This window comes from Galleria mellonella, unplaced genomic scaffold (genome assembly GCF_026898425.1).
Source record: "Galleria mellonella isolate WM207_F2 unplaced genomic scaffold, CSIRO_AGI_GalMel_v1 utg158, whole genome shotgun sequence".
In the NCBI taxonomy this organism is placed as follows: domain Eukaryota; kingdom Metazoa; phylum Arthropoda; class Insecta; order Lepidoptera; family Pyralidae; genus Galleria; species Galleria mellonella.
This window is the reverse complement of record NW_026442003.1, coordinates 1,302,684-1,319,214: the sequence shown is the minus strand read 5'-3', so window position 1 is coordinate 1,319,214 and position 16,531 is coordinate 1,302,684. Positions and strand designations below refer to the sequence as shown.

Genomic DNA, 16,531 nt, shown 5'->3' with positions numbered 1-16,531 from the left:
TTTAACTGACTTCAAAAAGAAGGACCCTCTATATGAATATATTTTATATTTCTTTTATACATCTTAAAACGGCGCACAAGCTGACGGCCCACCTGCTGGAAAGTGGTAACCGTCGCCTATAGACATGAGCAATACCATGGACTTATGTCCATCATCATCATGTTATAGTATACTGTTTCGCCCATGATACCCCCCATGTATTGTCTTTCCTGAGGACTCAGGTGCTATTCCTCTGTACCCTGTAAATTCACTGCCATATCCCACCCTTCAAACCGAAACACAGCCATGCAAACACAACTACTTCACAGTAGAAACACAAATAGGACAGAGGTGTCCAAGCAAACGACTTTGGTACAAAGTTTCCCTCTGGTATATATATATATATTTATTGTATATTTCACTGGACATCGACGGTATGAAAAGGGTCATTATCCATTTCGACACCATCAATATTAGATGGTCATATGATGATAACCAGGCAACCTCATTTCGGTATTGTATTTTTTTTTATGGGTGAAAATGGTATGGTAAACCTGGCTATGGCCTGCACTAAAGGGATACGCTGGTGGAGCAGCAGTGAAGGGTGATAGATGAGAATGAAAACAGGCCAGTTAGCCCATCATGATGAATTCATTAGCAATTAACCATGATAGTTTCCAGGGAGAACCGCGAGGAGTTCGACCTGGTCGGGTATATTGCTAACAATGGAATTCTCAGTCTCCATCACTAACAATCACTTTCCCCCTTTATCAAAATTGGTTGCATAGTTGTATTTTTTTTTAGATATACAATATTAATGGCTTAAAATAACAAAACATAAATTGACTTATAAAAAATACTTAATTTATTTAAATAAATTACATTATTTCTATGTTTATTTCTTATTTTTATTCTGTGGATTTCTTCCCACGTTCCCGCCACCGCGCGCCAATGGTGCCGGTCTGCCGCGGTTACCGAAAGCGCCTCTAGCGCCACCACGTCCAGATCTCATGTTCTGACCACCGCGGCCCTTGTTAATCTCGCTGCGTCCTCGTGCTTTCACTTGAGTTTCCTCTTTGACCATGTCGATAACTTCATCTGGAATTCTAAGATATTTTATCGTACTCCCGCGTATATAACATTCCGGCATTCGCCAGAACTTATCGCCGTCTCTTGATGTGCAAATCACTTCTCTGAGGTTGATGTTCATCCAATTATCGCAACTAACTAAGTGTCCGTTGTATGTTTCCCCATTCTTTAATTCCACCAGCATAGGATGGTTTTGCGCGGTTCGTAAAAGCGATAGAGGCAACATAATTAATTCTAATACTTTACGCTATTATTTTTCCGGTGTAGTATTGACTTTTTTATATTTCTTATAAACATAAACACTTTTGTTAGGAAGGTAAAAAAGTCAATGTCAATTTTTAGGTTAAGGTATTTTATATTGACGTCTTTCAATTGAGTGATTATTGTGGTCATTTATTATTTTCAGAGACATTACCATACTAATGAGCTATAGTAAAGTTTTTACTAAATAAAAAATTATGGAATTTTTAATTAAATATTTAATATATTCATAAATAAATATTTTCTAAGGAATATACTTAATAATTACATTTAAAAAGGCATTAAAAAAGACCTATTTCTATAGACAGGACTCACTTTGGCAGTTTTTTCGTTTGTCAATTTACCCTAGGAATGCGCAAAATAAAACTAAATATCGATATTTATTTATTGACAAAACATTCTGCTAATACCTCAAATGCTTTAATATTTCCAGAAATCTTTATGGTATTACAACAATTTAGTAATATTGAAAATTTTTCTCTCTTGCAAAGAGAAAAGACCGAATAGTAATTTTAAAAAGAAAGAACACAAGTCGATCTAAATATTATTGATATTTTTTTAAAAAAGAAAGTATTTGATATGATTTGCACATTATTTAATTATGTTGTTAATTTTCAATTATTTTTAAAAATTCTTTCTGCAGTCAACTAGATTTATTTTTTATTGATACCTCGTTTATTATTGTAATATTAGTTTATGTGATCGATATAAGCTTCAAAATTCTTTACTGTTAAGAACCTCCTTGATTCAATGGCAGGCGATATGCATTCTAGCAGCGCTTGTCAATGTAAAATAAAGAAAAATAATATTAGAATAAAAATGACGGATTACCCTTTTGTCTTACATACTATGAACATTGACTGAACTTTCTAACTGACTAATATTAACTAGTGTAGGTAACCAAAATCCTAGTCCTGGTTTTCCTTAACACTGATCCTGATCCCGGCGTTGCTTAATACTGGTGAGTGCTACTACCAATTTCCTATATTATTTACGACGTATAAACTTACAATATAATTCTCTAAAAATAAAAATATTTTATCTAACTTTGACACAACTGTAGTTTATGTATTTTATAAACAAATATCTTTTACTTATTAATGAAATAAATTTGATAGAATATGTAAATTTAATATTATATTTCTAATGCATATATATAATTGTTCCTGCACACTATGGATTTGGATTTCCTTTTGGATATTCTAGGAATGTTCAAGTATTACGTAATGCATTTTCTCAAGATTTTTTGTATATAAACATTATGTAATACTCACTTGATTATTTTAACTAAAAGTCATAACACTGATGAATACTGACACCAAAAAGAAAATAAAAATGACGTTTGCTAACAAAACGGTTTGCCAACTTGGAACATTTTAATTATCTAGTTTTAAATAAAAATAAATAATGTTACAAACACGTTGTTCTATCCCCCTTCTACTCCTGCAACGCATCGAGCATTGCATTACGTAATTGTTGAGGTTTTATTTAAATTATTTTTAAAGATAGAATTTATTATTTTTTCTTGTTATGTCAATTGAGTATTTTGTTTATTAGAGAAACGTCATTACCTTTTAAAACATCTATTTTTGTACTAGGGAACAAAATTATATATCTTTATTCAGTCTCTCATATTTTTATTGTTTTATCCAACGAACCCTTCACATACATCACATCCGAAGATTGCAGGTTCGTGTCCTGTCACGGTCGCCAGTATGTGAAGGGTTCGTTGGATAAAACAATAAAAATTAGAGAAACGTCATTACCTTTTAAAACATCTATTTTTGTACTAGGGAACAAAATTATATATCTTTATTCAGTCTCTCATATTTTTATTGTTTTATCCAACGAACCCTTCACAGTAATACTTGACTCCTTCCTTCTCTATCTCCTCTTCTTCTTTTCTTCAATGTTAATCGGTCGATATTTTTACGATTATTTATGACAGATTCATGTATAAAAGGTTCGTAATTCGAAAATCTTATTTAATGATATTGATCGATATCGATATAAATAAACTGCTTTTCAACATGAAGACATCTCTATTGATGTCAAATTCAGTCAAGTCGATATACCAATTTTAACGTCCACAAAAAAAAAAGAAAAAAAAAAAAAAATTTTAACGTCAAATTTGTCACTGTACTGCGGTATGTTATTATATTTACTGCGAATCACGTTTTCTTGCTAAATAAATGAAATTTTTCCAAATTTACCTTGAAACTTGTAAAAACTTGTAGAAAGTTATTCATTTCTAATATTATATTTTATTTCGAATACCTTTGTTTAGAATAATAATTGCAGTAAGTATTTAATTGTCGTTGAGACGTTGTAAATTTGAAACTTAATTTTGCATATTCTAAAAGTCGTATGTTATTTAATAATTAACTTAATTTACCTCCTGCACTTATTATCAGTACGAATGAGATAATTTTTCTTTGTATTTATGTCACAGTCTCGTATGATATAAAATTTTAAATAAACTTTTTAAACAGGTTAAAAATGCCCCAACATCGACGCAAAGTACCTTTCAGCGGGAAAGCGAAGAAGCAGCAGATGCAGTTAAAGAAGAATAAACAAGATAGAACTCTGCTTATGTCGAGTGAGTGCTTTATTTTGAGTTTAAACCCGTATTTATTTAACTGGCAATGTTAGTAAAAATTTTCATTTTTTATATTAGTTCCATGTAAACTAGCTAAAAATGCAGCTTAGAATGGAGACTAAATTGATGGCGTACATGGTAGCGGTGATCTTCGCTACACCATCGATCGATTCCTGTATTCTGCCAAGTTTAACTTGGCACAATACAGGAATCCATTATTTTCTTTTTTTTACTTGTTGACCTTTTTTATTATTTTTTAATATTTTTTTTTGTATATATTTTAATTATTGTTTTTGTCCTTAAACCAGCATCATCAGTATCCAATGCATATGATATGGTGTCAATGAACTATCAGCCGAGTAAGGGCCAGAGAGGGAGGGGCGACAGCAACCGGTACGCACTCAAGTTCTACCGGGAAACAGATGAGGAGATGAAGATTAAGAAGGAAGAGGCACTGTAAGTCAATGATCTCTTAACAGGATCTAGTCAAACAGATTAGAATGGAATTAAATACACAAGGCATGACATTATTAGAAACACATGTGGAATACCGTGGGTATCACAGTGTATTCTCCAATGCCCACAGTTCTGTTCATGTCTATAGGTGACTGTTACCACTTATCACAAAATTTGATTGCTTGGGTACCTCTGTCTCATTCATGTTTCAACCGTGAAGCAGTTGTGTTTGCATAGCTGTGTTTTGCCAGTTTTTGAAGGGTGGGATATGGTGTGAATTTACTGGGTACAGAGGAATAACACCTGAGTCCTCAGGAATGGCAACGCATGGGGGGTATCATGGGCGAAACAGTATACTCCATGTCCATGGTATTGCTCATGTCTATAGGCGACTGTTACCACTTATTATCAAGTGGGTCGTCAGTTTGTTTGCCATTTGGCAAGTTTATATTAAAGTAGCAAAGATTTAAGATATGTTTAAACTAAAAGCTTCTCTTTTATAATGGCTTTTTGTTTCTTTTTAGCATCATTTAAAATTTTTCAAATTTATCATTTAAAATTTGGAAAATTGTTCTTTTACCTGAAAGGGCATACAGATTGGTCTTGTAGAAATTTTATCAAAATCTGTTCAGTGGTTTAGTTTTTACATTAAAAGTTTAGTCACATTTGAAGTAGCTTTTTTCTGTGACATACAATCTTTAATTATTAATTATATTTCCTTTTTGCTTTCAATATTTGACCATTTATAGTTTTTCATTGTTTTTTCTTTTTTTTTTTTTATAATGGCTCTCGAAGGAGCATGCATATGACCAGAGGGCCTACCTTTTTAAAATTATTAAAAATATTAAAATCTCCCTAGACTATTAGGATAGGATTTATTATGAATCAAACATTAAGCTCCATTTATTGGGTCGATTTAGGTACGGACAAAAACACGAATTTAAGCCCGAAAATTCGGAATTTCATTTCATGGTAGGTCCCCTGATATTAATTTCCAGTTTGTATACCTTTTTTTGATTTTTTATTCAGTAATATATTTATTTTGTCATTTATCCTTCCCGATCATCCATCCCATTCATACCAGTTTTTCATTGTTACAATGTTTTCAAATAAATTGTGCTCACCAATAATATTTTTTTTTATTCTAATTTTTGTTGAGGCTTCAGTACACCTGGGTGATTATGCCAGCTTCATAGGGTATGTCTGAAAGTCAGTGTGTCAGTTTATCAGAGAGACATTTACCCTTTACTAACAGATATAGGCGTTTTGCATTGTGACTACCAGGTTGACTCAGTATTAGATTGATATATAGCATTTTTTATTTATTTACGTTTAACTGTAAGAAGTGTGACAATTCAAATTTTATAACTTGATGTCATCATTATTGGTATGTAGTTACCATTATATTGACATGTAGTAACTAATTTATAATGTTAACTGTAATTCATTTGTAATTTTATTTTATAATTTACTTTTTACTTGTTTCTGTCCAAAAATAACCTTCTTAATCCTTTGCAATCTGGTTTCCGCGCAGGTCACAGCACGACTACTGCTCTTGTAAAGATCTCTGATGATATCCGTTTCGGAATGGATAGCTCAGAGCTGACAGTTTTAACATTATTAGATTTCAGTAATGCTTTTAATACCGTCGATTTCGACATTTTGTTGCAACTGATGACTTCTCTCAACATATCTCCAACGGCAATTGAATGGTTTCGTAGTTACCTGGTTGGACGTCGGCAGCGTATTCGTATCAACGACTCTTTGTCATCTTGGTGCAGTACATCTGCGGGCGTGCCCCAGGGTGGCGTCTTATCTCCTCTTTTATTTGCCTTATTTATCAACAATATCACATCTCAGCTTCGGTCTTCCTACCATCTTTATGCAGACGACCTTCAAATTTACTGCCGGGCTCCTCTTATTAATATTTCTGTTGCAGTAAATACAATAAACGAAGACCTTGAACGTATATCTGTCTGGAGCAAATCCTATGGTCTTGCTGTAAATCCCACCAAGACCCAGGTTATAATCATAGGTAGCCCTAGTTACATTTCCAGAGTGGCTTTGAATGACCTTCCTTCTGTAGTTTTTAATGGAATGAAGTTAAACTACAGCGACCGCGTTAAAAATCTCGGCATTTGTTTTGATAGTACTTTATCCTGGTCACCTCAGATTGCTGAGATTAGCAGGAAGATGTTTGCGGCAACTGGATCCCTTTACAGGTTGCGTAAGGTTCTTCCTATGGATACCAAAATTGCGCTTGCTCATACATTGCTCCTCCCCATCCTTGACTACGCCGATTCCTGTTATTCAAATGTCACTGAAGAGCAGTTAAATAAACTTGAGCGTCTTCAAAATTTATGTATACGGTTCATATTTGGACTTCGCAAATATGACCATGTATCCCAATATCGTACACGACTCAAGTGGCTCTCTATCCGTCTTCGTCGTAACTGGCACATCCTTTGCCTTCTTTACTCAATTCTCTTTAATCCAGTTACACCTCATTATTTAAAAGAACGTTTTATGTTTCTTGGAGAGAGCAATTCTTATTCTTTACGTAGTACTGACAACCTCCAACTCACAATTCCCACTCATTCTTCCTCTTTCTACTCCAAATCCTTTTCCGTGCGAGCAGTTCGTTTGTGGAACTCACTCCCTACCTCTATACGGTGCGCTCAATCGTTGCCCATTTTTAAAAACTTAGTTAAAGCCCACTACCTATCCTTATAATCACTTAGTCCTACGTATTTCCAGTTTAGTGTGTTATATATATGTGTATTAATATGGTATATTTATATGTATTTATGCGTATATATGTATATGTATGTATATATATTTATATGTGTATGTGTATGTATATATATGTATATGTTTGGTTGTATGTGTTTATTTATGTATGTATATGTATATGACTATGCTGTCACAAATATTATTTTTTACAAATCTATCTTTTTTAACGCGCCACCTACCTATTTATGCTTTAATTCTTTCCACCCAAAGGTTGTCTGGAAGAGATTGCTTAGCAATAAGACCGCCTTTTGTACTACACTATACGTATTGAAAATTGTTTTAACAAATCATGTTATGTTGGTGCAATAAAGTGTTAAATAAATAAATAAATAAATAAAATAATTTATAATTTAAATCTTATTGTTATTATTTATTTTATTAATTTCAAAATTATAATGTAAATATTGACTTGCCATTGTGTGACGAAAACTGTTATACATTGGTTAATAAAGAAATATAAATATGAATATGATATTAAAAATTACAAATTTTACAAATTACAAATAAAGTTGTAATCATTTTCAGGCATTCTTTAAACCCCATTCCGGAGAAGGAGATGGAGGTGGACCCATCAGATTACTTCCCGGCCGACCTCACATTCCCCAAACGCCCACCATGGGACTTCAACATGACCCCTGTACAGTTAGATTGTCAGGAACAGAGATATTTCAAGGTAAATATTACTTGTTCATATTTTAAACTAGTTGTTTCTCGCAGCTTTGTCCATTTGAATTATTTTTTTTTATACAGCAAGGTGGCAAACAATCATACAGCCCCTCTGATGAATCTGGGAATCAAATTCTCTTACGACGATGCTGTCTATCAAATAAATAAACGATTTATTGACAGAATTACGTGGACAGTATACAATCATCAGAGCACTGGAAGGACGTCTCCTACTTTGAGTTGAACTTGGAGACGTGGCGGCAGCTGTGGAGGGTGCTGGAGATGTGTGACGTGCTTCTGCTCATAGTGGACATCAGATATGCTGTAAGTATACACTACACTATCTGCCACCTGCCCAGAATGGCAACTATTGGTAAAACTCCCCTTATGGGGAGTCTTATGTTGCATATATATATATTCTGTGCAACTTAGAAGGGCAAACAAGCTGACGATCCACCTTATGGACCCATGATACCCCACATGCGTTGTCATTTCTAAGGATTAAGGTGTTATACCTCTGTACCCTGTAAATTCGCTGCCATATACCACCCTTTAAATCGAAACACAGCCATGCAAACACAACTGCTTCATGGTTGAAACACGAATGGGACAGAGGTACCCAAGCAAACGACTTTAGGGAAAGCTTCAGCAGGACGCTCTCTGAAACCGCACTATGTGCGGCCATTATGGTTCTAAGATTCCCTGCCGGGGGAAAGGGATTGTTAGCAATGGAGTTTAACAGCCTTATTACTAGCAGTATACCCTATCAGGTCGACCTCCACGTGTTTCCCCTGGAAACCATCGTGAACAATTCTTGTTGAGTGCGAACTGAACAAAGTGATGGGCGAACTGACTTGCTTCATCCTCACATATCATCCCTCACTGGTGCCCCGCCAGTGTATACCGATAGCGCAGGCGGGGTTACCATCCCATTATCACCCATTAAAAAAAAATTCCCTGCCGATGGCGAGTGGTGCTATTTATTTATACTTTATTGCATCATTTATAAAATAGTAAATACATTTTAGAACAATAAGAAACTGTAATAAGAAATGATACAAAAGGCGTCCTTATCGCTGAACAATCTCTTCCAGACAACCTTTGGGTAGAGGACATTGAGAAAAGACAAAGGGTAGGTGGCGCACTATTATATATAAACAAATATATAAAAAGATATTTACATATACATGTATATATACATAAACAAATACATACATAAACATACACAAACTTAAAAGCACACATACAACAGGAGAGAGTGACACTGGAAGATGGAGATGGAACACGGGAAAATAGTAGTTAAAGGGAGAGATAATGGGATTTAACAGAGGTTTTGAAGCTAGCGAGAGATTGAGCGTACCGAATAGAGGTAGGTAGTGAGTTCCACAGGCGAACTGCCTGCATAGTAAAGGAATTAGAATAAAAGGAAGTGGAGTGAGTGGGAAATTTGAGACGAAGGTTGTGCTATGGTGAAGTAATTTGTAACGTAAGTTTAACCCTCCAGGGTATGATGTTCCCTCCATCACTGTACGAGTATGTGGTGAAAGAACAGAAGAAGAATATGATCCTGGTACTCAACAAGATCGACCTGGTCCCAGCCGCTGTGGTGGCAGCCTGGCAGGACTACTTCACCAGAACCTGCCCTGGACTCCACGTGGTGTATTTCACTTCGTGCCCAGGGTACAACTTGAGAGGTTTCACCAAGGACAAAGCTGGTACGTTTTTTTTTTTTAATTTAGCCTATTAGCCTAGTGGCATGGAACAAGTATAATTCAATTGTCATGTGGTCCCAGCATAGAATGGGTCACCACTTCCTTTCCTAAGTCCTAACTTGATGGTCGAGGGATGGGCAACAGTGTTTCTCTTAAAACATTTCTAAATCCTAGCAGCAGTTGCTAACATGCCTGCCAGGGGGGAAAGGCATTGTTAGTAATGGGGTCAAAAAATAAATAATTTCCATTACTAGCAATGTACCCTGTCAGGTCGACCTCCACGTGGTTCCCCCTGGAAACCATCGTGGTTAATTCTAGTTGAATTCGTCAGGATGAGCTAACTGACCTGCTTTCATCCTCACCAGTCACCTCTCACTGGTGCCCCGCTAGTGTATATCGATAGCGCAGGCGGGATTACCATACCATTGTCACCCATTAAAAAAAGAAAAAACGTACCTGCCAAGCGTGGCAACTACTGGTAAATCTCCCCTTATGGGAAAGGCCTGTGTCCAGCAGTGGACAGTTAATGGCTGGTAAAAGAATAATATATTATTATTTTTGCACCATATATGTTATGCTTTATATACAAACCCTATAGATATTTTCTCCTCTCGTGTTCTCAAGGTTGACTGGAAGAAATCCCTTCAATTCCTATAAGAAATCCCTATAAGTCCGCCTGTGTATTTTTGTTATAACCTAATATCTATACTAAAAGTGAATATACAAAAACATATAAATAAATAAATAAATGCTACAATAAGATACTGAAGAATACCAGAGAGAGACTTTGTGCAAAAGTCGATTGCTTGGGTACCTCTGTCCCATTCGTGTTTCAACCGTGAAGCAGTTGTGTTTGCATGGCTGTGTTTCGCTTTGAAGGGTTATATCCCATATAGCGTGAATTTACAGGGTATAGAGGAATAACACCTGAGTCCTCAGGAATGACAACGCATGGGGGTATCATGGGCGAAACAGTATACTCTGTTATATTCATGGTACTGCTCATGTCTATAGGCGACGGTTACCACTTTCCATCAGGTGGGCCGTCAGCTTGTTTGCCATTCTAAGTTGTATAAAAAAAATATAAATAAATAAATGTATACTAGGTCTACAAGTACGGCGGAGGAAGGGCCGCCAACGGATGTGTGCAGAAGGAGCCACCAAGATCCTGGAAGCATGCAAGAGTATAGTTGGCTCTGAAGTGGATCTCACATCTTGGGAGAGGAAGATCAGAGAGGAGTCTGAGCTCGAGCTGGGGGAAGATGAGCAGACCGAAGTAGGCAAGTTACTATATTTATTATTATATCTACAGTATAGTATTAAAGGGTACAGTGGAATAACATCTGAGTCCTCAGGAATGGCAACGCATGGGTGGTATCGTGGGCGAAACAGTACACTCTGTTATGTCCATGGTACTGCTCATGTCTATAGGCGACGGTTACCACTCTCCATTAGGTGGGCCGTAGGCTTGTTTGCCATTTTAAATTGCTTAAAAAAAAACTTAAAATTAAGCAGTTTTACATAGACTGCCATAAGGAACAGTCTTGGGGCATGTTGGCGACAGACCTCTTTTTATATAATTTACCTTTTTAGCATTATATTTTTATATTATGAATATGTCTTTTTGATACTTATTTTGTTTTTCTATTTGAGTGACATATTATTATTATTGTTATATTGTTAGATTGTGATTGTCTAAGAAATTATACTGGTAAGCCTCTCTTAATATTATTTTATTATTGTAGCTGCCCTCCTCTCCTACCAGCGCCGTTTTCAGGGCACCTGCATACAGATTTTTTGACTGTTTGTTGTCTCGTAACTTCGTATATTGAGAAATCTTGAATGGGAGTACCATCAAAAAGTGAACATGAACAGTGAGTTTTAGGGTTCCGTAACTCCAAAGGAACAAATGGAACCCTTATAGGATCACTTCGTTGTCTGTCCGTCCGTCCATCAAGACCTTTTTTCTTAGGAACGCCTGGAGGTATCAAGTTGAAATTAATATCACATACTCAGATCTGTAATCTCTTAAAGCAGTGAAACTATTAAGCTTCTAAATCGACGCAATCAAAAGATACGGCCGTTTATGTACCATTTATATCGCATATTTTGGACATACGCAAAGGTAATCAAGACCTATAGGGTACTTCCCGTTGACTTAGAATTATGAAATTTGGCAAGAAGCAATATTATGTAGGACAAGTAAAGGGAAAAATCCAAAAACTATAAATTTGTAGTTATTTCTTAAAAAAAAAAATAGGTGATTTTTTGACGGTTTTTTTTTGTTTTTTATAATTTTCCATTATTTTTTTTTAGGCGAAACAATACTAGAGAAAGCCGACACGACGTATTACAAACACGAGAGATATAAGAACGGCGTGCTAACAATAGGCTGCGTGGGCCAGCCCAACGTTGGCAAGTCGTCCCTCATGAACGCCATCATGGGCAAGAAGGTGGTCTCCGTCTCCAAGACCCCAGGCCACACGAAGCACTTCCAAACCATTTATTTAACCAAACAGGTAATAATGTTTTTAACCAACGACTTGTTGCGTCATTCGGCCATGTTCCACTCAGCGATATTTTTATTTTATCACGTTATGGGAGTTAGTTTTTTTTTTATACAACTTAGAATGGCAAACAAGCTGACGGCCCACCTGATGGAAAGTGGTCCGTCGAAAACCGTCGCCTATAGACATGAGCAGTACCATGGACATAACAGAGTATGTCCATTTTGAACATGATACCTCCCCCATTTTTAAATGAGGGGAAAGGGATTGTTAGTAATGGAGACTGAGAATCCCATTGCTAGCAATATACCCAACCAGATCGCCCTCCTCGCGGTTCCCCCCGGAAACTATCATGGATAATTCCTGATGAATTCATCATGATGGGCTAACGGGCCTGTTTTCATTCTCATCTATCACCCTTCACTGGTGCTCTGCCAGCGTATCCCGTTAGCGCAGGCGGGGCTACCATACCATTTTCACCCATAAAAAAAAAGCACTTTTAAATCGTCTTTTTTTTATAAATGCAGATGTATGCTTTTCGTTGGGCCAGGTGATTAAAGTGTCCGTGTGCCTTTCAAAAGATGCAGATTTTCAATTTGCTTAAATTTTTTCTCCTTTATGTTTGTTACTTCATAACTCTGTCAGTTGTGAACCGATTTGGATAATTCTTTTTTCATCTAAAAGGATATATTTACAGATTGGTTCTGTGGATTTTTTATTAAAATCAGTTTAGTAGTTTTGTTTTTATATCGAAATAAATGGTTTTTTCATTCTGGAAGTTTTTTTTTACAACACAGGGGGCAAACATGCATGCGGCTCACCTGATGGTAAGTGACTACCGCCGCCCATGCTCACTCACAACACTAAAGGCATTGCAGGCATGCTGCCGGCCTTTTAAAAAGGAATATACTCTTTTCTTAAAGGTTACAATGTCGTATCGATTCGGAAATACTGCTGTTGGAAGTTGATTCCAAAGAGTGGTTGTGCGTGGGAGAAAGTGCGTGAAAAACGCACGGTGGAGGACCGTCACTCGTCCAGATGGTTTTTTTTTGAGATATATATATATATATATATATATATCTTTAATTATCAATTCTTAATTTTCAGGTTCGCCTCTGCGATTGTCCAGGGTTAGTGTTCCCATCGAAGGTGCCACGTCCCGTACAAATCCTCATGGGATCATATCCCATTGCGCAGTTGAGAGAACCATACACAACTGTTAGGTGAGTATGGAAAGTTTATGTAGCACATATCAGTCAACAAGAGGGAGACTGCAACAGTCGTCAGCCTGGGTACAAATGTCCCACACGTGTTTGGGATTCTCTCTCTTTCCCCCCTACACGTAAATTAAACCGGTAGTTATAATATTAAAATATAATGGATGCTTTATGTATACTTTTGTCAATAATTTTCAGGTATTTGGCGGAAAGGCTAGACTTGCCGAGTTTGTTAAGGATAGACCACCCCGAGAATGACGACACGTGGTCCCCGAGGGATATTTGTGATGGATGGGCCAAGAAGAAAGGATACCTCACTGCTAAAGCTGCCAGGTTGGTTTACTATATACATATATATATATATATATATATATATATATATGTATATATATATATATATATATATATATATATATATATATATATATATATATATATATATGTATATATATATGTATATATATATATATATATATATATATATATATATATATATATATATATATATATATATATATATATATATATATATATATATATTATACATATACAGAAACAACATAAATGTTCCATGATTATTATTTTATTATTTATGATTATTTTTAATATATTATGATACTTTTTTTCTATGCAACTTAGAATGGCAAACAAGCTGACGGCCCACCTGATGGAAAGTGGTAACCGTCGCCTATACACATGAGCAGTACCATGGACATAACAGAGTATACTGTTTCGCCCATGATACACCCCATGCGTTGTCATTCCTGAGGACTCAGGTGTTATCCTTCAAACCAAAACACAGCCATGCAAACACAACTGTTTCAGGGTTGAAACACGAATGGAACAGAGGTACCCAAGCAATCGACTTTTGTACAAAATCTCCCTCTGGTAGTATACTGCTTGGTTGAAATTTCTTGTTTGTTTCAGTTTGAAGTTTAGGATATAGCAGTGAATTTACAAAGTACAGAGGAATAACACCTGAGTCCTCAGGAATGGCAACGCATGGGGGGTATCATGGGCGAAACAGTATACTCTGTTATGTCCACGGTACTGCTCATGTATATAGGCGACGGTTACCACTTTCCATCAGGTGGGCCGTCAGCTTGTTTGCCATTCTAAGTTGTATAAAAAAAACCTAGTAAAATAGATTTGCTATGTGAATAAAGATTATTTGAATTTAAAAAAATAATTAAAAATAAAAGTTATAAAAAAATTGTATTTTTTTTTCAATTTTTAAGTTTTTTGATAAAAATTTTCGCTTCCAGATTAGACACGTATCGAGCTGCGAACTCTTTGCTCAGGATGGCGTTGGATGGCAAGATTTGTCTATGGTTAAGACCGCCGGGCTATACGGAACAACAAGGTACCTATGTATTTTAATTTTTTATTTTCTTGTCTCAGTGGTGAGCGTGTTGCTTTGCATAAATGAAATCCCGGCGTCAGTTCCAGTTGAGACAGTTTTGAAAATGGAGCTTTCTGACTAGGGTCAGCTCTTGGTGTTCCGGATTGTATCCTCAGATGTTCGTGGCCTGGTACTTCTTGTTCTTCTTCTTCTTTCTGATTCTAGCTTGAGGAGTAAGCAATTGATGTGCATTAATATCTATTTTTTGGTATTGTTATCATTCAGGTCATACCAGTTTTTAACTGTCCACTGCTCAACATAAGCCTCCCCTAGGGGGGTTTTGCCAGTAGTTGTCACGCTTGGCAGGCGGATTGGCAACCGCAGTTAGGCTTTGGTGATACTTTAAGAGGGACACTGCTGCCTATCCCTTGACTGTTAAATTCTCTTAGTCGCTTCTTAAGACATCCACGGGAAACACCCCTTGGTGGCTCATTCTATGCCGGGACCATACATGCAATACTTACTTAATATGAATTAATTTTTTTAATTAAACAATTTATTACAGACACCTACGCGTCCAGTGAAGAGATAAAATATATAAAATGGGTGCAAGCACTGACTGATGACGACGAATCTGGTCCGATATCGTCAGACTCTGATGACGAGAAGCGAACAGAGTCCCCGTGTGACGACAGCGCGGACTGTGACGATTCTAGTGACAGCGACGAGCGAGCGGAGACCACAGCGATAGCCAACAAGTTCAAATTACTAGTCAGCGACGATTAAATTGACAGCAGACTGTCAATTATCGCTGCTGTGAATTAACAATTGCTAACCGGAAATTCCGTCATGGTTGAAATCATTGGAGTTAAACTAAAATTGTGATAAATAACTAAATAGAAATGTACACAAGTCAGCTACGAAAGCAGTTAAATAAACGACAGCATTCTTAGTAATTATTATTTGTTAGACTGATGAATTTATTTATTGCTTAATAAATAAGTATTTAAAAATATGTTGTTTAATTTATTACGTTATTAAACATGTTTGGTGGTGGTGGGGGGGAGGGGAGCGGTTGCTAGCAATGCAGGCTACCAGTCCTATTGCTGGCAATATATCCTGTAAAATCGACTCACGCGTGGTCCCCCCTGGAAACCACCGTGATGATTTCCAAGTGTATTCATCACGATGGGCTAACTGACCTACCTTTTCATCCTCACCTATCATCCCTCACTGGTGCCCCATCAGCGTATACCGATAGCGCACCTTTTCACTGGGGTTACCATTTCATTATTATGCGTTGAAAATGGCTCCATTGCTAGCAATATAAAGTCGACTTACACACGGTTATCCATAGAAACCATAGATTCTTTATTGCTTCCTCCATAAGATTACAACAGTAAACTTATTATAGATACAAACAATTACAAGAAATGATCACAGTGAGAAAACAATGGGAGGCCTTATCGCTAAGACCGATCTCTTCCAGGCAACCTTTGGATCGAGAGGAGTAATTATAGTTTGTTCTGAGGCTCGATGGAAATGTTACCAGTCCTCAGGAATGGCAATGCATGGGGGGTATTATGGGCGAAACAGTATACTCTGTTATGTTCATGGTACTGCTCATGTCTATAGGTGACGGTTACCACTTTCCATCAGGTGGGCCGTCAGCTTGTTTGCCATTCTAAGTTGTATAAAAAAACCCTGAAGAAACCTCTTTACCCCCCTTTTGAAGAACCCCATGCTGTAGTCTCTTGGGAAAACCTCGGCAGGGAGCTCATATCCATAACCTGAGTGTTCGTGGGAGGAAACATCTCTGAAACCGCGTTGTACGCGACCATTGAGGCTGTAGGACATGAGAATGAACTCCCTGTGGATGGCGAGCCGTATGATGGAAGAAAGCTTGAGAG

General features: G+C 36.6%; 2 protein-coding genes across 3 annotated transcripts; one reads left to right on the top strand and one right to left on the bottom strand.

The window, feature by feature from the left end:
• Positions 1 to 821: 821 nt before the first annotated feature.
• Positions 822 to 1,415, bottom strand: LOC113523155 (U6 snRNA-associated Sm-like protein LSm4). The gene has a single exon (XM_026909019.3). The coding sequence runs from the start codon at positions 1,292 to 1,294 to the stop codon at positions 875 to 877; it is 420 nt and encodes a 139-aa protein (XP_026764820.1). The 5' UTR covers positions 1,295 to 1,415; the 3' UTR covers positions 822 to 874.
• A 2,013-nt stretch (positions 1,416 to 3,428) lies between these two features.
• Positions 3,429 to 15,621, top strand: LOC113512710 (guanine nucleotide-binding protein-like 1). Of its 2 annotated transcripts, none has more exons than XM_052892465.1 (12): positions 3,429 to 3,476; positions 3,822 to 3,928; positions 4,237 to 4,384; positions 7,703 to 7,850; positions 8,027 to 8,167; positions 9,348 to 9,558; positions 10,662 to 10,835; positions 11,872 to 12,074; positions 13,170 to 13,285; positions 13,478 to 13,612; positions 14,545 to 14,642; positions 15,187 to 15,621. In XM_052892465.1, exons 2-12 carry the CDS (start codon positions 3,829 to 3,831, stop codon positions 15,405 to 15,407), a joined length of 1,695 nt encoding a protein of 564 aa, XP_052748425.1. In that variant the 5' UTR covers positions 3,429 to 3,476; positions 3,822 to 3,828; the 3' UTR covers positions 15,408 to 15,621. The 2 variants fall into 2 exon arrangements, with proteins under 2 accessions (XP_052748425.1, XP_052748424.1); XM_052892464.1 differs by lacking the exon at positions 3,429 to 3,476 and adding an exon at positions 3,483 to 3,629.
• The last annotated feature ends 910 nt before the right edge of the window (positions 15,622 to 16,531 follow it).